Source organism: Conger conger, chromosome 1 (genome assembly GCF_963514075.1).
Source record: "Conger conger chromosome 1, fConCon1.1, whole genome shotgun sequence".
In the NCBI taxonomy this organism is placed as follows: Eukaryota; Metazoa; Chordata; class Actinopteri; order Anguilliformes; family Congridae; genus Conger; species Conger conger.
In genome coordinates this window covers 58,478,395-58,502,605 of record NC_083760.1, presented here as the reverse complement: position 1 = coordinate 58,502,605, position 24,211 = coordinate 58,478,395, and the positions used below count along the sequence as shown (strand labels likewise).

General features: G+C 44.0%; 1 protein-coding gene across 7 annotated transcripts; it reads left to right on the top strand.

The window, feature by feature from the left end:
- The first annotated feature begins 1,995 nt into the window (after positions 1 to 1,995).
- adcy3a (adenylate cyclase 3a) lies at positions 1,996 to 21,835 on the top strand. 7 transcript variants are annotated; one of them, XM_061244222.1, is made up of 22 exons: positions 1,996 to 2,174; positions 3,166 to 4,445; positions 6,030 to 6,179; positions 7,491 to 7,621; positions 8,108 to 8,219; positions 8,811 to 8,938; positions 9,699 to 9,857; positions 10,170 to 10,335; positions 10,752 to 10,871; positions 11,066 to 11,245; positions 12,432 to 12,574; positions 12,776 to 12,937; positions 13,316 to 13,403; positions 15,586 to 15,702; positions 16,008 to 16,279; positions 16,380 to 16,461; positions 17,493 to 17,651; positions 18,334 to 18,480; positions 18,589 to 18,705; positions 18,858 to 18,984; positions 19,438 to 19,562; positions 19,821 to 21,835. In XM_061244222.1, exons 2-22 carry the CDS (start codon positions 3,771 to 3,773, stop codon positions 20,001 to 20,003), a joined length of 3,543 nt encoding a protein of 1,180 aa, XP_061100206.1. In that variant the 5' UTR covers positions 1,996 to 2,174; positions 3,166 to 3,770; the 3' UTR covers positions 20,004 to 21,835. The 7 variants fall into 7 exon arrangements, 6 of the variants coding, with proteins under 6 accessions (XP_061100206.1, XP_061100214.1, XP_061100222.1 ...); XM_061244230.1 differs by having other exon boundaries at positions 1,996 to 2,200; XM_061244238.1 differs by having other exon boundaries at positions 1,996 to 4,445; positions 10,170 to 10,332.
- Positions 21,836 to 24,211: the final 2,376 nt, after the last annotated feature.

Below are 24,211 nucleotides of genomic sequence, written 5' to 3'. Positions count from 1 at the left end.
TTAAGTGAACAATTGAGGATTATGATTTTATTTTTAGAATTAATAAATTCTTATATAATAGGTTTACTTCTATCTACAGAAGATTAAATATTGAAGTTGGTGATAAAAATTAATAGCAGACACATTTGCCCAAGCAAAATATTTTGCACATGGTTTCTCTTGCATGACTATTTCAATGTTTTAATACTCTTGTAAAATGTATACTTTTATACATATCCAATATAGGATTTCTCATTTTCATGTCTCTGTTCATTTCCAATGCTCAGGAATCATCATAATTCATTTATCTTGCTGCCATCTTTTCAAAAATGTTAACAGAGGTCTCCTGGAATTACATATATGTTACATAGGGCATTCATAACCAGTCAACTCTAGTTCTAATTTTTTGGGGTAGTCGTTTCTTGAAGTTACCTTGACGACGATCCGTTTGTGCAGGACTGTCATGGTTTTAAAAACCAACCTATGGATCTTCACAATGACTGAGTTGAAGCATGTCTGGTCTGGTGCGACTTTTTGTCCTCCTGAGCTGGATGCTGCTTTTGCTTTTTTCAAGGCTTACATACACACAAGGTATTGATCTCATCCAAAAATATCTCATTTTCTCACGATATCTTTAAAGATTCAAATTATTTTGCTCTTGAACAATATTTGTAAACTTTAAAATGAATCCAAAACAGAATAAAATAGTGTTTTAAGTAAATGCAGCCACTGAATTGAACATTAAACAACTCATGTATAAGTGAAATGAGTTCAGCCGAGTTCATATTCCTTAATCTGGCCTGTGTGCAGTGGACTCAATGATGAGAAGATTTTGAGAAATTAAAACACAGCAGTGTAGAAAATGTGAAGTGTTATATTCTTTGTAAAGGTCAGCAATTTGAATTTTTTATTGATTTCAAGCTCAATACATGGTTGCACTGGAATAATCAATAAGACCCTTTGGGAATATCAATGAGCACATCCAATTTGGGTCAGATTCCAACACAGACTCATATAGATACATACAGCAACACCCCCTGGCAAACATAACACATGCATACAAATCTCTGGACATGTGCACAAGCATGTGAGTGTGTACACCCAGACACAATCACGCAAAGCCTGCAATCCAGCATCTACTGCCTGAATACAATGCAAAACCACAAATGGTATAACATTATGTTTGGACATCCCTACTGAAAAAACAGCTCAAGCTAGGTTTTGAAACATCTGGGTGACCACTTCAGATCAGGTTTGAAACAGCTGGTAGCTGGTAATTTCAAGTTGTTCATGGCTGGATTTTACATCAGGAATAATATACATTCTGAATGACATCTGTATCCATAAGTTGATCAGGATATCTGAACAAAATTAAAGAAAGCATGTATGTTGCATGTATGCTTCTGGACACCCTACTGATTGGAGCCGTTTAGTTGAGCACGTGTCCAATAACCATGAGGCAGTTTGCAGAGGGAATCAGTTTCGGTTCGAATAAGATTAAATAGTCTAATTGGTTCTATAAATTAAACATGGGTACGAACGAGTCAAAAACATGAGAAGGAAGGGGAATTGGAAATCCGTAATATACAAATACAAACAATTCCAAACTTACATTGCAAATATGAGTTCCGATTTAAGCTATGTTACCGCACTGCAGAACACCTTACACATTGATTTTTCCCATTCGTTTCATTCAGACACAGTATTCGCCTCGCAAAACTGAAACCCGTTCTGATCACATAGCCTACTGGAACAGTGGACGCAAGAAAGGGAAGAGCAAATATGACAACAATAAATCACGTCGCCCAATCGTGTTTAGGAGAGGGATACAGCATAGACTTCCCGTCTAAACACTGTCGTAGCTTCAATAAAAATAGTCCAAAGGATGTGGAAATGAAGCCCGGTTGGATTTTACACTATTGTACACATTGATATGTCTGCGTAATTACCTCAAGTGATGGAAGGGAGAGAAAAGGGACGGGCTTTTCTGGGGTAGAGAGTGAGGAGGAGGGAGGGGACTGGCTTCTCTGGGGAAGAAAGTGAGGAGGGAAAGAAAGAGCTGTTCCTTGTTTTCTGCAGAAGGCAGTCTTAAAAACCGCTTCAAATAATGAATTTAACTTAACACCTTCAAAAAGCCCAGGACTGCGCCGACCTAAAATATTTCAAAGGAAATGACCATGGTATCGCAATAAGAGGTAAATGTGTTAGTTTTGAAGCCACGGTAAGCGGATACAACCTGGGGTGGTGGTTTTCGACAGCATCTGGTACAGTAGCTAACAAATTTAGTCGTGCTTGTAAGCGGCAGCTGAATAAAACGAGAGGAAAATCTAAACAGTCAGGTAGAAAGAAGCGACAGAGAGCACTTTGACGTAATTGTGGAAAGAATCGCTAGAATGAGCGTCTTTGTAGCCATTGTTTCGTACCCTCACTCGACACCCGAGTCAAAATTGTGAGATTTAAGGTCATTTATCCGTTATAGCTAGAGGGAATGGCTTCCACTACTTACAGTGGCACTTACATTTATCGAGACCTACATGATCACTCTAAAACATGCAGTTAGACCATCGTCAGCAACCTAGCCACGAGAAACGAGGGTAGTGTGATACAGCAAATCAGCGGACATAAGGACCAAACATTGCATTTTGGCATTGGGTGGCCTTTAATACAACAATATGAGTCAACATTTGTGCTGAATACCTTCATATTGAAAGAACGCAACATGTTTTTCCTGTTAGTGTTTGTTGAACTCGCATCACCGACATTGAGCGGATCAGACGCGAGGGTAGGGACGCAGGAGTTATTTTCTCATCCTAACATCTGATCAGAATCGTTACAGTAGACTTCTAAAATGCGCATATTATACTTTGTTCTTTACCTGTATTTCAGTGTTATCGACGTTTGTTTGCCATCATTTTACAGTTTGTTGTTAACCGTGTGTGTTTTGGATTGGTTAAAATGTATGTAGCATAGGCTGTATTTTTCCTGGTGTCTTTTCCTGTAGAGGAATAAAACCATTTTACTGACCGCACCGCTTCCTGCATCTAATATTCACGGTGTGTGCAAGGTTTTACCATGGAAACCCAGATCCAACGAATGTGTCTGTCTTGGCCGATTGGAGGCGGAGAAAGAACCTACGTAAACAGCGCTTCATATTAAAAACATTACCGTTTTCTCCCAAATTTGTAGTAGGCTACATTGAAAGCTTTCACGGACACAAGCCACCTACAGACCCTGAAGATTGTGGACGCCAGGGCAGTATTGCAGCAAAGATAGAGTTCTGTAATAATGAACATTTCTCTGTGACGACGATGAAGAGTCTTTGGATTTGGACTACTGATTCCGCCTCTCTGAACGGACTACGGAAGAGTATTTTAAAAAGGAACCACAGTGGACGTAGTGGGGTAATGTGAAAGGGCCCCAACTCCAACCTCCACTCCATCCACTTCATCTTGTCAGATTTCCTTTGAGTGATCTCATGAAGGGCAATGCAGGGTGTGACGTACAGCCCCATACCAGGCAAATTCACTGTGAACTAACAGGTGTCACCAAGGTACGTTACATAAACGTGTTCGTAGCTAATTGAAATCAAGTTTTAACATGCAAGGGTTGCCGATGAAGTCATCACTGGGAGTTGGTGCAGCAGACTAGCAGCACTAGACTGCGCTGTATATGTAAGACAGCCAGATGGATGTTTAGAGATCAAGTAATACAACTCACAGGATTTTATGTCTGCGCAAACCTGTAAAACAGGTTCACATTTTTAAAAAGGAGGAGCCAAGACTGTGATTGAAATGCCGCGGAACAGGGCTTTCTCGGAGCCAGAATGCTCGGCGGAATATTCTGCAGACTGCTCGGTGACGCTGCCCTCTGACCCAGGGCAGGCAGTGGGCCGCACGCATGAGGTGACGGTGCGCAATTCCGGGTGCTGCCTATGTTTGCCCCGCTTCATGCGCCTCACGTTCGCACCCGAGTCTCTCGAGAACCTCTACCAGACCTACTTCCGGAGGCAGAGGCATGAGACTCTGTTGGTATTGGTGGTATTTGCAGCCCTTTTTGACTGCTATGTCATCATCATGTGCGCGGTGGTCTACACCAGGGACAAGCTGGCCACCACGATAGTGGCTGCCGTAGGGCTGCTAGCCCATGTCCTGCTCTATGTACTGTGCCGTTTTGGCCTGCTGCCAGACCGAGTGGCTCGCAGGGTGGTACCCTATGCCCTGTGGGTGCTTATTGCTGCCCAGATCTTCTCCTACCTGGGCCTGAACTTCGCCCGCTTCCACCAGGCCAGTGACACGGTGGGCTGGCAGGCCTTCTTTGTCTTCTCCTCCTTCCTGACTCTGCCTCTCCGTCTCACGCCCATCGTCCTCATCACCGCCCTCTCATGTGCAATCCACACCCTGGTGCTGGGGGTCACCATCGCACAGCAACAACAGGAGCACCTCCAGGGGGCAGCACTGGGCAGACAGGTGAGAATGGGGAAAAAGATACTAGGAAATGGGTAGGGGAAATACAGGTATGGGCGTACTTTTAGGTGTTCATATGAAATATTAGGTAATGTGCTTTTCTCAGTCCTGTTCCATTTGACTCTGTGTTTGCTGTGTGTGGTTCCAACTTCTGACTTCTGTAAATGAAGTAGGTTTAATTTGATGGGGCTTTTGCATCTCTTGACCTTTGATTGTTTAGACAGTTACAGAGCTGTGCTTTAAAGCACCTTGTAGGCAAAGCATGTCACTATGATTAACCCATACACTTAATTTGAAGACTCCACTACACACCTGCAGCACATGGTCTGCTTACAGCAGACAAAATGATTTCCTTCACTAGAAATTCCACTAAGATGGACCATAACACCCACCAAGCTGGTTCACAAGGACTAAAACATGAGTCAGACGAGGCCAGCTCGGAGATTGTAGAAAGTAGCCTGGATTCTACCTTAACGGTATGTGTTAACAATATCAAACTTAACAGTATCCAACTGTTTTTGAGCAAATCATTTTGCGAGAAGCTCTCTATTTTAAGTTTCTGCTGAGGATGGAGGAAGAGACCCTGATCTGTGTGATACTGTTTCCAGTGGTATGTAGAGACAAACAAAAAGATCATGGTGAATGATTGGTTCTGCTCAGATCTAGCATATGGCATGGGAAATCTCTGAGACTTGTGTATGAACCGTCTACAGCGTCATTAAGTCGGTATGGTCTAGCTTTGTTGGTAAATGTGTGTGCTCCATAAGTTTGAGCCTGGGGGATGTCATTGGAGACTCTGCTAGGAAGTCACCAGCAGTATAACACAGTGGTCATGGTTCCTCTTGAGGCAGGGTGGGTTTGAAACACCTAAGCCTCCATGGGTATTATGCATTTTTATATTAGTTATTTCATAGCCTACCAGTTGTTGTGAGTGAAAGATATGCCTCGCCTCAGATTGACACTAGATCTATATCTAAATCTGCTCTGCAGTTACATTGGAGGAATGTAGTCTTTTCAGCTGCAGTGTTTCTCGCATGGGTGCAGGTGGGTCAGCGGCGATTCGTGAGGCACTGTTGACGAACATGTTCTGACTGAAGCATTTTTGTATGAAGAATACATTCTGCCAGATGGCATCAGGTGTGACTGGTCTACAGCTGAAGTGGGTTGTGAAAATGCAGCTCATGGACATAGTATCTCAGAATGCACATTTGATGCTTCAGGGTATTTTGGGTCCTCCAAACCAAAAACCTTGAGGAAACCTCAACGCTTAGTGACCCAGTGGTAGAGGGCTTCCCAATCCTGCAGGGCCCCAAGCACTGCACTCTGTTTCTCCCTTCTCTAACACACCTTATTCAACTCATTTTTAACCCTTTGACGAGGTGAATCCGGTGTTGTCGAGAAGGGAGAGATATGGGTAGACCAATATGTGCAGTGCTTGGGGTTCCCAGGAGCAGGATTGGGAAGCCTCATGGTAGGACCATGTATCACACAAACTCTGGTTTTGTTTTGTCCCTAAGTTGGGGCAGGTTTGCGTCCGTCGGAATGTGTATCGTCTGCCTCTACGACTGTCTGCCTCTTGTGTCACAGCTCCTGGCCAACGTGGTGATTTACTTCTGCGCCATCACGGTGGGGATCATGTCCTACTACATGGCTGACCGCAAGCACCGCAAAGCCTTCCTGGAGGCACGGCAGTCCCTGGAGGTGAAGCTGAACCTGGAGGAGCAAAGCCAGCAGCAGGTGAAGAAGGGGGGAGAGAGAAAGAGGGAGAGGGAGCGAATGTGGCGGATACAGATACAGAGAGGTATGGATGGAGCCAGAGAGAGGGAACGAAAGGAGGGTGAGACAGGTTGTTCTTGGAGAGGAGGGGAGATATGGAGGGAATAAGAAGGGAAGATAAGAGGGTAGAAGGGAGAGAAGAGGAGAAGAATGAGTTAGACGAGTGAGAGTGGTACAAAAAAGGAGATGCGGGTGATGAGTATATTAATTGTGGTGTATGGGCAAGAGTTTACATCACTCTGTTTTCAAAGTAAGACAGCTATTTAAACAAAATAAATAGCATAAGAGCCTTTGGTCTGTCTGTCATTCTGGTTTGAGCTATTGATTAATACATCAGTCCATCAATCAAAATGTTTTTCTGCTCGGTGCATAATATCATATAGCAACCCCATCGCGGCTACAGGGCACTTTCGAAAGTGCACGATTGAAATGCGTGTGCGAAAGCGTCTTGGTGCCGAGCGTCGTGTCAGTTTGAGTGCCGTGTCTCTGTGAGGGCTCTTTGTCAGTGTCTGTTCTGTCTGTCAGTGTGAAGTAGTCCGTTTTCCCTCCTCTTTCCTCCATCCCTAGTCTCGGCTTTGCCACAAGGCATCCCTGATTGCTGCTATTTACAGAGCAGACGTTTATGATACAGAGTGAGGGAGGGAGAAAGGGTGAGAAAGAGAGAGAGAGAGAGAGAGACTGATAAGACTGGGAGAGGAGAATATCCCAGAATACTAATGGAGAAGCAGAGGCTGCTGGGAGACGGGGGCTGCCAGCCAGTCAGGGTATCTAGCGGCTGGAAGTTACCATGACGACCATCCTCGGCTCAGTGTCCTGTTTTTCTCTATCAGGGGTCTGATCAGAACACACAGCTCTGTCCTCTTCTCATTGCACTATTACACTGATGTGTGTGTGTGTGTGTGTGTGTGTGAGAGAGAGAGCATGTACTCATACTATATGATTACATGTATACGTGCATGTGCTTGTGTGCCTGTCTTTGTGGGTGGGAGGGGGAAAGAGCGTGGAAAAGGATGTCATTAGCCTCCACCTCTGTATAGCGAGTTGAGAGACGTCAATGAGCATGTGCGTCTGCCGCAGGTTACGTCACCTCCCCGCTGCTTCAGCGAGACTGTGATTGGCTCCCTTCGCCGGAGGTCTCTGGTCTTTATCTCAGCAAGCCAATCATATATTTTTTTCGGTACTGTAAAGATGGTGACGGCAGCGGTTTGAAACCCGCACAGACTTAAGCCCTGTAACATCCAGCAGAAGATGGCTCTTTTCTTTCCTCCGCAGGAGCGACTCCTGCTCTCCATCTTACCCAAGCACATCGCAGACGAGATGCTGCAGGACATGAAGAAGGAGCCCAGCCAGAAAGAGATGCAGCAGTTTAACACCATGTACATGTACCGCCACGAGAACGTCAGGTAAACAAGGCAGCAACTGTGTGGGTTAAACGTCATGGAGTTGTGGTGCATCTGTGTTTCTGAGACCGGGCTGGTGGCGTCCCCTCCCCCAAACAGACCTTAACAGAACCAGAGCGCTCTGTCTGAAAACTGATTACACTTGATTGCTCATGTCGTAACCTTGGAATTATAAGGTTCTATCTGCATTCTGAGTTAGTTTTGAGCTTTAGAGCTTTCACATCGTAACGCAGCAAAACTGAAATGCAGGGCAGCTATTCATAGATCAAAATGACAGACACCCTAAAAGTACTCTGAATGTACAACATTAAAATCATATCAAATTGCCCTATAAACAACATATTTATGACACAAACTCATTATCGTCAATAACGTCTGCTAGAAACCTTATAATTCTACGGTCTCGATGTGTAAAGGCTCTTGAGACAAAGAGGGTTCATTTTCAATTTGTGTCCTTTCCTCTCTCCACCTCCACCCTCCCCCCTGTAGCATCCTGTTTGCTGACATCGTTGGTTTCACGCAGCTGTCCTCAGCCTGTAGTGCACAGGAGCTGGTCAAGCTGCTCAACGAACTGTTTGCTCGCTTCGACAAGCTGGCCGCTGTGAGTGCCCCTCTCTCTCTCTCTCTCTCTCTCTCTCTCTCTCTCTAATGAACACACATGTACGCATGTTTGTATAAACATACTGTACGTTCATTCACAAAACGCTTTTTTTTTTTTTTTTTTTTTTCTCATTCCTGAGGTTCTGCCACTCCCTGTGTCGTACATAATTTACCCTTCTCTGTTATTTTAATAATGTAGTCTTTAATCTCAGTCTGTGTACTTTGCTGATGCATCATGATTATGTCCAAACGGTTTCCCAAACCTCTAGTGTATCATCTGTAAATGTAACGCATTTACTACTAATATCTCTGTCAAGATCTTTCATGCAAATAAGGGAATCCAGAGATCCCAACACAGATTTTTGACACAATATTTCCCACAACATCTTGCTCAGATATGATCTAGCAGTTATTCTTTGTTTCTACCCTGCAGCCAATTCTAAACTTACTTCCACCCTCTAATTCTTGCTAACTTTATTTTGACAATGAAATCCAAATTTCATAAGTCTGGTTGTTTTGTTGTAGTGATTTGTGTATAATAAAATATAGTTGATTGATAGCCTGTGTTTGTGTTTCTAACTCTTGCGTACAGAAATACCACCAGTTGAGGATTAAAATCCTTGGTGACTGCTACTACTGCATCTGCGGACTGCCAGATTACCGTGAAGACCACGCAGCCTGCTCCATCATGATGGGGCTTGCTATGGTGGAGGCCATCTCGTGAGTACTGGAGGAGCCGGGATAAACTGGGCATGGCATGGCTGACTGGGGTGGGGGTGGAGCTGGCGGTGTCGGGATATTGATAAAGAATAAAGATGAGTAATTTGGTCATGACAAAATGAAGCCTCACACACAAAGGAACTGGTGAAGCTACCAACTCCTGCCATCTGTGACTGTGGCACCTGTGGCACTTTCTCAGTTGTGGTTCTCTGTTACCCTGTCTATTTTCCTCTAGTTTCTACTTGTCTGCATAAACCAATAAATACAAGGGGGATGGTGGCATTAGTGTGTATAGGCTTTGAAGTATATCATTCTGTGGTCAGATGTGGTCTGATTGCAAATACACATGTTGCAAATACTCACTGGCTAAATGAACAGGATGTGGTGAGAGTGGTATTTGTGCTGATTTATATTTAATTAATTTGATCCTTGAATAACAAAAATATACCTCCACTGTCACTTTGTTTCTGAGAGTGTAGTAGGCTTACACAGAATGCAGCACTCGATCTTTAAAATGTGCTTGATGAGGAAGGGTCCAATGCCTGGACTGATTACCATTCAACCTCAGGTGTGTGTGTGTGTGCGTGTGTGTGTGCGTGTGTGTGTGCGTGTGTGCGTGTGTGTGTGTGTGTGTGTGTGCGCGCGTGCGCGCGTGAGTGCGTGTGTCTGCCTGCCAGCCACTGCCTTTGGTCCTGAAGACCTCTCCCATGCTCGGGAGGTAACTTTCATTGAGAGTGTTGCTGTGGCTCTGTGTTCTCAGGTACGTACGTGAGAAGACTCAGACGGAGGTGGACATGCGTGTGGGGGTGCACACTGGCACTGTCCTGGGAGGTGTACTGGGACAGAAGCGCTGGCAGTATGATGTGTGGTCTACTGATGTCACTGTGGCCAACAAGATGGAGGCAGGAGGGATCCCAGGGTAAGGACACACAAACACACACACACAGTTGTGAGGGATTCTCACATTTCAAGCCAAGATGAAAACCCATTCTCCATGGAAGTGCCTATATAAAAAAAAATATATATATATATATATATATATATATATATATTTTATATATGTACAACATTTTGGTTCTATATGATTTCCCAAAAAATATTAGTCAAATGTACAACCTAATGATTGAATACTGGCAGCTATAAAAACAATAATCATTTAACCTCACTCCTGTGTGAGGAAGTGTCCACCAACTCTGCATGTGACTCTTCACCTTTGAACTCTCCCTCACAGGCGTGTCCACATCTCTCAGAGCACGATGGAGTGCCTGCATGGAGAGTTCAGTGTGGAACCAGGTCATGGTGGTGACCGATGTGACTACTTGAAGGAGAAGGGTATTGAAACATACCTGGTGGTGGTGCCCAAGGGTCCAGTGTGCAGGAATGGCATAAATGGAGTGGCAAGTATCATCTCAACACACCTGCCACCTCAACATAGCTATCAGCATACTTGCCATCTCAACACAGCTATGAACTCCATCAGACCTGAGTCAAATATCAAATTTTCAGATTCAAATACACTTTCTACACTATACTGAGCTGGTGTATTGGAACCATAGACCCTATAAAGACCATAGACTCAAAAGGGCAAACCTTGGATGGCTCAATTGCACCAGGCAAGATCAACCAAGCACAGAAAAGCATTTGAATATGAAACAAGAATTCAATTATTTTAACACACTTCTCATCTGTCGCCTTAACACACCTTTCGGCGAAGTGCTCCAAAACACCTGACACCATGTCTCCTTCCTTCCCTCCCTCCCTCCCCTCTGCTTCTCCCTCTTCCTCTTTTTCTCTCTGTGTGCTTTTGCTCCAGAAGCTGTCTGTCACCTCGTCCAATGGGAACTCTCCCCTGTTGATCAACACCACAGAGTGCAATGGAAGCGTCCACACGGCCTGCACAACACCAGAGGAACTAGAGGAACTGGACACACGGGTACAAATGAGCCTTACCTTAACCTTAGCTCTTACCATAACCTTAACCTGCACACAACTAAACAAAACTGCACCATAACCCTAACCCTTACACAAACCCTAACCTTAACAAATCTGCACACAACGATCAGATGTTAGGCAGCCAACCTCTTCCAAGCTCTAAAAACAAGGGGGTTATTCCCGATTTTTCCTCAGAAAGATCAGGAAAACCTCTCGGACTACAAGACAACAGGACACAAGGAGAGTCATCCTGCTAGTTACGACATACTCCCTATTCAGTGTAACAGCCTTGCCACTGGAACACAGCACACAGACCTACTTCAAAATGATAAAATCTCTGCAAACAAGAGGAACAAAAACCTGAAGGACTACTTGGTAAGAAGCTAACTCCCACCAATCAACACTGCACCCAAACAAGGCCTGGTATTTAACAAACAAATGGCAACAATACAGAATAGGAAAACAAACAACATACCTAATTAGGCAAAATCTAAGAGTTAATAGCAGGTATGTCACATAGTGCAAGCACTGGCATAAAATATGTGGAAGAGCCAGGTAACACTTTTAGAACTACATTAGAATCACACACATACGACATAAAAAAAAAAAAAAACTATAGAGACACTAGAGATATCAGGCCTATAGATAAGCACAAATTGGACAGTCAAATGTAGACGCAGGGCAGGAAAACAATGGATACAAATTAGAGACAAGGTTCCCAGAAGGACTAAACATATGCAACTGGCACCCGCAGGAGTCACATCACAACAGGGACCAATTACTCCCAATTAAGACTGCAGTAAACTGAATGGCCTGTGCACACTTTTCTTCCCAAAGGCTTACGCGGGGGGCACCTTGGAAAGGAAGATTTATCACTAACCTAAACTTAACCTTAACCATAGCCCTAACTTTAACCCAGAGCCATAACTGCAACCCGTCATACCTGCTGGTCCAGACCATGTAATACGATACTATAGTTCCACGCATTATGATGGTTAACTGGATATGGGCTTTTGAGAAATGAACAGTAGAACAAATACATTGTATATAGTGTTACATTTTTAAGTACATTCTGTGTGTATCATGTATAATTCCTCACATATTTCATAGGTTTTGATACTTTATTCTTCATGGTACACTTGGGCCCTTCAAGTACAGCCATTGGCCATGTCTGTGGTGTGTGTTGCCGCAAAGTTAAAAGGCTTTGTTTAATGAGTGCAAACAGGAAAAAGCAGCCTTTTATGTACCTGGGAAAGAAAGGGTAAAGATCTGTTTGGATAAGGGCTGTCTATTAGACCTAGGATGGAAAGGTATGACGCATGCTTACGCACTGTAAGCATTGTAATGTAATATGCTGTCAAAATCTAAGTTTGTGTTTTATGGCCAAATGTGTTCCATGAAATCACATTTCAAGCTGATCATTCTTATTTTATTTTACTTTATTTATTATTATGTAAATACAAGGCAAGATGGGCTGACTGGCCTGTTCTTGTTATGTACTCTTACTTTTATTTTAAATGCATAATTACCCCTCCTGACCCCTGACCCTTTGTGACCTCAGGTGGTGAACCCCTCCTTCCCGAACCCAAGGCGTCGGCTGCGGCTCCGGGACCTGGCGGAGAGGGTGATAGATGCTCAGGAGAACGAGCAGGAGCTCAACAAGCTACTGAATGAAGCACTGCTGGAGAGAGAGACCGTACAGGCGTAAGTGCAGTGTGAGAGAGACTACAGGCGTAAGTGCTATGTGAGAGAAACCACACAGATATATTGCAGAGTGAGAAAGACCGTACAGGTGTACTACAATATGAGAAGGACTGTACAGATGTGTGTGCACTGTCATGCAGTGTGAGTGAATGTGTATAGAGGAACCCTATCGAGGCATCTGTATGCCCGCTCTCCTGGCAGTCTGAAGGGGACCCACACAAATCGGTTCTCCCTGCGCTTTGTGGATCCCGAGCTGGAAACACGCTTCTCAGTGGAGAAGGAGAAACAGAGTGGAGCTGCCTTCAGCTGCTCCTGTGTGGTGCTGCTGTTCACTGCAGCCATGGAGGCCCTCATCGACCCCTAGTGAGTTCACCCCGCACAGCACATACTGAACACATGAACCCAAACATGAGCTCACTCAACACTCCACATAATGAACGCATCGCCCCACCATGAGTTCAGTCCTGATGTTCCTGCTTTATCCACCAGGTCAACTGCTCCTCTATTTGTTTAAACAGTGTAAATAAATATAATTGATTGTACTATATGAAGCATAAAAACTGTGCTCCCATTTAATTTTTCATTTAATATACAAATTTGTTATTTTATGGTGATTTTGTTTTGGTGCTCTCTTTACCTCAGTGATCACCATTTACTTCTTTCACCCTTTCTACTATTCTTGCTTCCCTTTTTTATCCCTCCCTCTCCCCCTCTCCCCCTCTCCCCCTCTCCTGCCCTCAGTCTGATAGTGAACTATGTGACTCTGGTCATCGGGGAGGTCTTACTGCTCGTCCTCACGGTCTGCTCTCTGGCGGCCATCTTCCCCAGGGTGAGTGCCTCATCCCTCTACAAGAGCCAAATACGGGGATCAGCTCATGTTGAGGTTTCATCATGTAGTCTCCACAGGAGAACCCAGACCTGCACACTGTAAATCATTGGGCATAAACAGTAATATAGTCAGTATGGCATAGTCCTGACAGGTACTGTGCCATAGTTTTGGAACCAAGGGTACAGCCATTATATGGAATCTGGCAGTTTTCTCCATCTCCAAAATTTAAATGGCAGTTAATTTCTACTCAGGTGGTGGAGTCTCCTCAGCATTTAGATTGATACAATATAGTATAACTACATGCTAACAAGGTGGTACTCCCATAGGATATTGATGTTATCAAACCTAATGGAGTTTTTGCCATCACGTGAACCCACATGTGACTTTTGGAGTGGTTATTTAAGAGCCTCTGGTGTAGAACAGCACAATAAAATACACACCCAGCAGCCATCAACATGTCCCAACATGTTTGCCATTATTATTCAGGTCACTGGTATTTCCATTGATTGGTTCTGGTAATGTACTATTAGTGACTGATATTTCATACTACACCCCCACTCCACCACCCTACCAAAGACTCTTATAGACAAATAGATGCATGCACATGCAGTGCAGTCCGTAAGTATTTGGACAGTGAGACATTTCTTTGGTTGTTTTCACTCTGTACTCCAGAAAACAAATGGTTGAAATAAAAGAATCATGCGGTTAAAGTGTCCCCAATTTTAGGGGCCCAAATTAATTGAACATATGAGCACAAACTGAAATAAAGTAATCATATTGAATATTTAGTTGCAAATCCTTGTCATGACTGCCTGAAGTCTACGACCCATGGACATCACCAGATGCTGAGTATCTTCCCTGATGATGCTTTGCCTGGCCAGGCCTGTACTGCTGTTATCTTCAGCTCCTGTTTGTTTCAGGGTTTATTTGCCTTCAGTCTGGTCTTCAGCTAGTGAAATGCATGCTCGATTTGAGATCAGGTGATTGACTTGGCCAGTCAAGAACCTTACACTTGACCCAAAAAAAAACTGTCCTGCTGTATGATGAAGCATCATCCAATCAGTTTTGATGAATTTGCTTGGGAATGAGCAGACAATATTTCAGCTTTCATCTTGCTCCTCCAGTCAGCAGTGACATCCTCAATGAACACAATGAGCCAGTTCCAGTGGCAGCCATACATGCCCAAGCCATAACACTATGTTTGTACGCTTTGGATCATGAACTGTCTTTTTGGTAAATGGTTGTCATTTATATAGTGCCCTTATCCAAAGTGCTGTACAATTGATGCTTCTCATTCACCCATTCATACACACACTCACACACCGACGCCAATTGGCTGCCATGCAAGGCGCCGACCAGCTCGTCAGGAGCATTTGGGGGTTAGGTGTCTTCGACACAGCCTGGGCGGGGGATCGGCAACCCTCCGACTGCCAGACGACTGCTCTTACTGCCTGAGCCATGTTGCCTCTTTTTCCTCCTTCTATCTCTTGGGTACAGGTTAATCTTTTAATCTGTCCAAAACATTTTGTTCCAGAATTCTACAGGTTTTTAATGTACGTTTTTGTAAACTGTAACCTGGCCAGTCTATTCTTTAGGCTTGCCCGGGGCTTGCATCTTGTGGTGAACCCTCAGGTTATGGTGCTGTAGTCTTCTCTTGATGGTCGTCTTTGACACATCTACACCTACATCAGTTACAAAGGGGTTTTTCTTCACCATTCAAAGGATTCTTCTGTCATCCACTACATTAGTATTCTGTGATCATTTGCCAACTCTTTTGCTATCTCTTTTATGCATGAACTAACAATGAAATGTAACCCCTGCCCAAGAAACATCTGAGCAGCCAATTGTCCAATTACTTTTGCCCCATAAAATTGGGGGGATTATGAATAATGTTCAGCTAATATGGATGTAAAAACCCTCAAATTGGAACTAAAAATAACTTCATAGTTATTGTTTTATTTATAATTGCGCTGGATTACAGAGCCAAAACAACAAAAAATGTGTCACTGTCAAAATACTTATTGACTGCACTGTGTGCGCGCACGCACACACACGCACACAAACACACAGCTTTGGACAGCAATAGTGGCAGGATAATCCGGTGGTGCTACAGTGATATTACTGTGTGTCTGTGGATAGAAAGTGTGAAGACCATGAACATCAATTAGGAACTGTGTGACAGGTTTTCCCCAAAAAGCTGGTGTCCTTCTCGGCATGGATCGACCACACGCGCTGGGCGCGTAACACATGGGCCATGGCAGCCATCTTTATTCTGACCATGGCTGACATGGTGGACATGGTGAGTTATGGCTTCTTCTTCTCCCCTTCTCCTTTTCCCCACAGCCTCACCTTTCTCTCCATCCCAGCGCGCATTGTTCGGGGTATGATGCAATGCTGTCACACATTGCTAAGACCCCAGGTGCTTCCCCGAGGACCCCATTAGCGCTGCTTCACCGGTCTTACACACGGGGTCTGCTTACTCTGCAGAGACGGTGATATTTATGGGTTCAGTGCCGCACCCCAGCCTGACTGATGTTGCTGTGATGTTGCTCCCGTGTTGTCATGGTGCACTGATATTACACTGGTGTTGCTCTGATACTATAGCTCAGCTGTCTGCAGACCCCCCTCCCGGCGGGGAATAGCAGTGCGGGGCTCCCCCCGGGACCAAGTGTAGAGGGTGGCTGTGCGGAGAATCCCAAATACTACAGTTACATTGCTGTTCTGGCACTGCTCGCAACCACCATGCTGGTGCAAGTCAGTCACATGGTCAAGATCACTCTCATGCTGCTCATCACCGTTGCAACTGGAGTGGTCAACCTCTACAGCTGGAGCGACATCTTTGATGAATATGACCGTGTTCGCTTCAAGGAGTATAGGTAATTATGATCAAATTGTGTACTTTATGTAGATATACTGACTGATTTGTTTGTATAGTTCTTTAAAGCCTGAGTTATTCTTTGTATGCTCTGTCCACAGGGCCTCTCTGGTTCCTTCCAAATACTCCATGACTGTGATGGTCTTCGTCATGATGATTAGCTTCTACTACTTCTCTCGTCATGTATGTATCTTCATCCTGATGTTCCTCAATGCTCCTCCTGCTCCTCACTGTTCCTCCTCCTACTCCTGCTCCTCTTGCTACACCTGCTCCTCACTGTTCCTCCTGCTACGCCTGCTCCTCACTGCTTTTCCTGCTACTCCTGTTCCTCCTGCTACTCCTGTTCCTCCTGCTCCTCACTGCTTTTACTGCTACTCCTGTTCCTCATGCTCCTCACTGTTCCTCCTCCTACTCCTGTTCATCTTGCTACTCCTGCTCCTCACTGCTTTTCCTGCTACTCCTGTTCCTCCTGCTCCTCACTGCTTTTCCTGCTACTCCTGTTCCTCATGCTCCTCACTGTTCCTCCTCCTACTCCTGTTCATCTTGCTACTCCTGCTCCTCACTGCTTTTCCTGCTACTCCTGATCCTCAGTGCTTTTCCTGCTACTCCTGATCCTCAGTGCTCCTCCTGTTCCTCACTGTTCCCCACTGCTCAGCCTGCTCCTCACTTCTAGTTTGTAAATTTGATATTTAGAATCCAGTCAGTCCAGTAGGGGGCTATTATTGTCCCTTGATAGAGGCCACACATCCAGCACATGCAGTTACACACATCTTATTTGTGTCAGGCCATCATCGCACATACTGTATTTCCACTTGTGCACATTTCATGAGCAGGTTTCCGCTTTTTTGATAAATCATAGCTACGCACATCAGTAATACACGTGCTGTACCACACTGTAGCTGTGCTGAGTCTGACCATTCACCCCCAGAGATGCAGTCACCCGACATGGCTCAGGCAGTAAGAGCAGTCGTCTGGCAGTCGGAAGGTTGCCGGTTCGATCCCCCGCCCGGGCTGTGTCGAGGTGTCCCTGAGCAAGACACCTAACCCCCAAATGCTCCTGACGAGCTGGTCGGGGCCTTGCATGGCAGCCAATCGCCGTCTGTGTGTGAGTGTGTGTATGAATGGGTGAATGGAGAAGCATCAATTGTACAGCACTTTGGATAAGGGCACTATATAAATGCCCATTACCCCTGACCTGCTCAATGCGTCCACAGGTGGAGAAGCTGGCGCGCACGCTGTTCCTGTGGAAGATGGAAGTCCATGACCAGAAGGAGCGGGTGTATGAGATGAGGCGCTGGAACGAGGCGCTGGTCACTAACATGCTGCCTGAGCACGTGGCCCGACACTTCCTGGGGTCGAAGAAGAGGGATGAGGTGAGGGAAAGAATGCAAGGCTGTTAGTGTGACTCTGTGATGCTGTGTAACACTGCCACTCTGCAATAACATGCACTGCTGTTACCCTGCATATTTCTGTGGCCCTACAATACTGTTACCCTGTATGATTCCATGTGTCCCTGTCATGCTGTTGCCCTGTATGATTCTGTGTGATCCTCTAAGGCACTGTTGCCCTATATGATTCTGTGTGATCCTCTAAGGCAGTGTTGCCCTGTATGATTCTGTGTGATCCTCTAAGGCAGTGTTGCCCTGTATGATTCTGTGTGACCCTCTAAGGCAGTGTTGCCCTGTATGATTCTGTGTGATCCTCTAAGGCAGTGTTGCCCTATATGATTCTGTGTGACCCTCTAAGGCAGTGTTGCCCTGTATGATTCTGTGTGATCCTCTAAGGCAATGTTACCCTGTATGATTCTGTGTGACCCTCTAAGGCAGTGTTGCCCTGTATGATTCTGTGTGATCCTCTAAGGCAATGTTACCCTGTATGATTCCATGTGTCCCTGTAATGCTGTTACCGTGCATGATTCTGCATCCCTGGAATGCTGGGTTACCTTGTGTGCCACTATGTGTCCCTGTATGATTCTCTATGACCCTGTATGACCCTGTTAAACTCTCTTACCCTGTTTGACTCTGCCTGGTTCTGTGTGACACTGGTTATTTGCAGGAGCTCTACAGCCAGTCATATGATGAAATCGGTGTGATGTTTGCCTCCATCCCCAACTTCTCTGACTTCTACACAGAGGAGAGCATCAACAATGGAGGGATTGAGTGCCTGCGGTTCCTAAATGAGATTATCTCGGACTTTGACAGTGTGAGTTCCTCTTGTCATTGTTTTAACAATGTATTTCTTGTCTGCCAAATTATACATGTATTCAGTTGTGATTGCGAGTTATGCTTGTTCGACATTTGACCCTGACAGCTTCTGGATGAGCCTCAGTTTCGCTGCATCACCAAGATCAAGACCATTGGAAGCACATACATGGCAGCATCTGGTGTTATACCTGATGCGAATACTAATGGTTACAACTGCCTAAAGGTTAGTCCTACACCTACTGTACGTTTGCAGGGTTGTTACACCCACAATACACATATGCCTTGGTGATTCATGCCTACGCCTGCCTGAGTCACAACTATTGCACACATACTGTACGCCCACTGACAATGATGAATGGTATGTTTTGTCCACAGAAGGAGGAATTGTCAGACAAGGAACGCTGGCAACATTTGGCAGACCTGGCTGATTTTGCACTTGCAATGAAGGTTACCCTCATGAATATCAACTATCAGTCTTTCAACAACTTCATGCTTCGCATCGGTTAGTATTGAACTTCCTGTTACACAGAGAAAGGTCCGCTTGCTGTTACACAGAGAAAAGTCTCAAATTCCTATTTGTTACGTAAAGACTGGCCTCAGTTTCCTGTTAACCTATGCAGCGATGAGACTTAATTGCCAGTTACACAAAGAAAGGCACACTTTTTTGCTTAAGCTGCACTGAAAAGAGGCCTAATCTTCCTATTATAGAGAGACAGGCCTCAAGTTGTTGTTATACCGAGAAAGGCTTCAACTTCCTGTTACACAAAGAAAGACTTCAACATTATATCACACAGTGAAAAGGCTTCAACTTCCTGTTACACTCAAAGAGATGGCAGTCAACATCCTATTTCAGGCTACCATGGAAACTAAAGTACTCTTTATGTGTGTCTGCATGATTGTGTGTGCGCAAATGTCTGTAACATGTGGGTGTGCATGTGTGTGCTCTCTCCTTCAGGACTGAACAAGGGGGCAGTGCTGGCTGGAGTAATTGGTGCCCGGAAGCCTCACTACGATATCTGGGGGAACACTGTAAATGTGGCCAGCCGCATGGAGTCCACTGGAGTAATGGGGAACATCCAGGTGAGGCACACATCAGACAGGTGTGAAAGGGGTGAGGAAGATACGGTCAGTTGAGGAGATGATGAGGAAAACTGATTTTAAAACATGAGAGTGCTTCACTTTTCATATTACAAAGGTGTTTTTGAGACTGTTGAAGAGTCTTTTTCTTAAACATCATTTTAGAACATTTTAAAATGTAGAGAAAAGGCGACATTCACACAGACACTATGTTCATAAAGTATTTACACTAATGTGCAATCATGACTCTGCTGCTTCCAGGTGGTGGAGGACTGCTATGCCATCCTGAAGGATTATGGATTCCGCTTTGTGAGACGAGGGCCCATCTTTGTGAAGGGGAAGGGCGAGCTACTGACCTTTTTCCTGAAGGGGCGGGACAAACAGGGCTCCTTCATAAACGGCTCCTCTGTCACGCTCCCTCACCAGGTGGAGGACAGCTCCTGACCCACACATGCTGACAAACATACTAATATCCCCCCCGCTCCCCACATACACAATGACACTACCAGGCACACACTGATACACAGCCATTCACCTTGTCTCCTTGACACATACACAAGGCAATTCATTTCAAAACAAACACTCCCTACCGCCCTGCCTATGTGCCATACCTGAGCTGTGAATTACCTGACCTGCTGACGCCTCTTATAAGTGTCCACTCATTGGAGACTACCCGTGTTACTACCTGTCGTATCTATGGGCTTCTGGGACATCTGACGTTGACCATCTGAAGACATTCAGCGAGCATGAGGCCACTGTTTTGGCCAATTTTTAATGACAAAAAAGGAGAACTATTTTAAGTGTGTTTTATCTGTCCGATTGAGAGAGTATTAAAATGCATTACCTGCCTCTGCACACATGTACACTACTTAATTTCATACTTAAGTTCACACTATAAAACTACAGTACATACTTACCTATGGCTTATCCAGTTATGTCCCACTCAGTTACATGCACGCTGTTCACAGATTATAATTGATTACACTGACACATTTTAAAAAAACTAAAAAAAGAACATTTTTTTTTTTTCCCAAATTACTTTGGAGATGAAAAGCTTGTCCAGAGATGAATAATAAGCTGCAGCCTATTCTCAACTCTTTGTCAGTATAGAGAACCTGTAGCTTGTTCTCTCTGAGTTAAAATAACCTGCTTTTGCTCTCTGTGAGCCTGCCTCTTCAGCTTTCTGTGATTTTAATTACCTGCAGCCTGCCTCTGCTCTCTCTGTGAGTAAAATGACCCTCGGCCTCCCTTTGTGCTGTCTTACATGTGTTTACCTTTTACCTGCTCTCACACGAGAGCACCGAAACTAGCTTGAAAAGACTGATGCACCTGTTTTCCAGTGCGGTCATGTCTGAGTGTATGTGAAGTGTATTTAACTGTGGGGCATTGTTGCAGGCCGAAGACAGGTGTGTATACCTGTTGGGTAGTATTACAGGTCTATGGAAGGTATTTAAACCAGCGGTGTCGTGTTGCAGGTATGTGCCAGGTGTGCACACTTATGGAGCCATATTACAGGTGTGTATACCGATTGAACCATTTTGCCAGTGTGAATATAAGACAAGTGTAAATCTGGGGCAGCATTGCAGCATGTGTGTGTCAGGTGGGTATACCCTTGAGGCGATGTTTCAGGTGTGTGTGTGTGTGTGCGCGCGTGTGTGTGTCAGGTACGTATACCTTCTGAGATGATTTTGCAGGTCTGTAAAAATCTGTCTGCTATGTTTGGACTCCTGTTTAGTGTCTCTCCTACCAGATTGGTGAAAGTGCAATATTTAATTCCTTTGCTTCCCTCTTGACTTGCTTCAATTCCCCTGTGCAAAGTACAACATACTTTACCATCTTATATTTTTATATACTGATTGTGTAATGCACTTTCCATTCAAGTTGATACAATCTTTAAAAGGGACGATGGTCTTATAACATGAATCGAATGTAAGTTCATCCCATTGATTTATAGCTGACTTCAGGGGTAGATGATAAAAATACTAGCACAGCAAAGCTATATTGGTCCTTGTTTGCTGAGGTTACAGAATTGCGAGTTGCAGGCATTGAACCATGGAGTTGTTCTAGTCTATATTGGGATGAATCAGGGCATGCATGTCCTGAGTTGATCTAGTGTTTTTATTTAGAATCTTCAAGACATGGGAATAAAATGGCACTTTGAATGATTTGTAATTTTAAATGTACTTGATTTGAATGATTTGTAATTTTCAAATGTATTTGATTTGAATGATTTGTAATTCAGATGTATTGATTAAAAAAATGTTTAGACTCTTCAATGTAGCATGATTGGATTCACGGGTCCTGACTGTTGGCTGTCTGAATATGTGATGGATATCAGCTTCACTTTAGTGTTTCAGCTGTGGATATCTGCTTCACTTTAGTGTTTCAGCTGTATATAATATTTTTTTGAAATCCCAGCTATACTGGGATGCAGAATGAGGCTCAATCTTTTAGATTGGCCAATGCCCTTCCAGAACTTGGTCTACAGTTTTAATCCCATTTTGACAAATGTGGTGAACAAAGAAAACAGAAACACAGCCTACTGTATACATTGTTTCAGTAAAGGATTCAGAAAAACAGGTTTGCACTGTTTTGCAGTGAGGTGTGTCTTTAATCCAGATATTTGGGCTTTTTTTCTTTTTAAAAGTGTTATATGTTATCGTACCAATACATAACATTTTGAGATTTAAAATAATTGACTCCTAGAACAATAGTAATTTGTGTTTTCTTAGCGAATCACTAGCAGTTTGTCTTCCTGTTCACATTGTTGTGGGCACTTGCTGTAAAATGTTTGCTTTTCTTTTGGCTGTGTGATATCATGCTCTTGTCTTCTTTGTTTGACAGGTGCTACGTTGGCTTGGGATGTTGAAATTAGTCTGCCAGCCTTGTTGGAAGCAAATAAAATATTTGAAATTTATTTGCAAACATATATTTGGATGTGCCACCTGTGATGACACATTAGGTAATGGCACAATTAGATGCAGCCATATTCTGCTTCAAAGACAAATTCTTACCCACATTTAGGTCACTGAGCAAGTAGAATCTGTGTGGGTTTGCAAAAAGAACGTTAAGACCTAAGGTTTTGGAATTGGACAGGTTTCTGGCATATCAGAGGAGCCGGGTATGGCTGGGTACAGTACAGGCTACTACAGGAGCATACACCTGTGTTCCCAGAGAGACACAGAGTCTGCTGTTTCTTGCTCCACCCCTAATCACCCAATTAAAATCTGTTGATTACAGACCTAAACTTCACCTGGTTTACCGGGGCTGAATTGCTTGCTGATTTTAAGGTGAAAACAAAAAGCACAGACCCTGCAGCTCACCACGACCAGCCCCTGTGTCCTGTATCACAAAGCACTGAGTTAGCTGGATCGCTACACAGAGTAGCTGCTCATCACTGCACTTCTGTCCATGTTCCAGATTTTGGAGGGTTCTGGGTTTTACTCAGCGCAGTCATTCAGCTCTGTAATCCTGCTTTGTGATACAGGCCCCTAGATACTATTTAATAGTTCCAACTGATTTCCTGAACTACCACAGTTCATTATTCACATCACACAAAAGTGCTTACATTCCATTGTGTTCATTTGGCAGATGGTTTGCAGAGTGACTTACAATATGCAATGATTTATTCATCCAAGCTACAACAACAGTGACATAGAACTGTCTTAGAATGTTCCCAGACCAGTACAATTATACAGTGAGGTCTGTAAGTATTTGGACAGTGGTACAATTTCTGTTCATTTGGCTCTGTACTCCAGAACATTGGATTTTAAATGAAGGATCTTATCTGCTCAAATTGAATCAAATTCCTCAACTCATTGGATGGTGCTTCATCCCACAGCAAGGCAATGATCCCAAACATACACCAATGCTCTCTTTCTTCTTAATGATGTTCCAAAAAGTTTGTTTCCATAAGTCTGTTGTTTTTGTCTCTGGTTTTTCTTCCTATTTCTCAAATCAAAACTAGATGGGCTACTGATACTTTTTTAATTTTTGACCTGCACTAAGGAGGCAATTGAATACACCCGACTAATCAGAAACAACTGAAAAGCCAATATCCAATTACCTTTGGTCCCCTGAAATAGGGGAACTATGTATAAAAAGGGATGGCTCACCTGCTGTGGATGTAACTAAATTAATGGTGATAGTCTGCACTTTAACCTCATATTCAGTACTTAATTTCAAATCCAATTTACTAGAGGATAGAGCCAAAATAACATAAATTGTACCACTGTCCAAATACGTACAGACTTCACTGTACATGCAGCATTGCTAAAATATTAATATAGGCAACCAGACAGCAACATGAACCAATGTCATAATATCTGTTATATAACAAATACTAGGGTGTCGGGAGTGGAGCCAGATGAAGATGGCCAGTAATTCTACTCTTCTGAACACCAAGGGAAGCTCGTTCCACCACTGAGTGGGGTACATTTTGAAACGGCCTTGCAGTCTAAACAGTACAGTTTAGACTGTACAGTAATGTACAGTAGCTTACTCCTCACAAAGGCATACGTCTGATAAAGGCGACACGCAGAATCGTTCATTCTTACGGATACTGGCTCAAGCTCTACTACCAGGTTATCCAAATGATTAAAGGTCTGTGATATGAACAGCTCAAAGTCCCTGGATTTACCGGACGTCAGGAC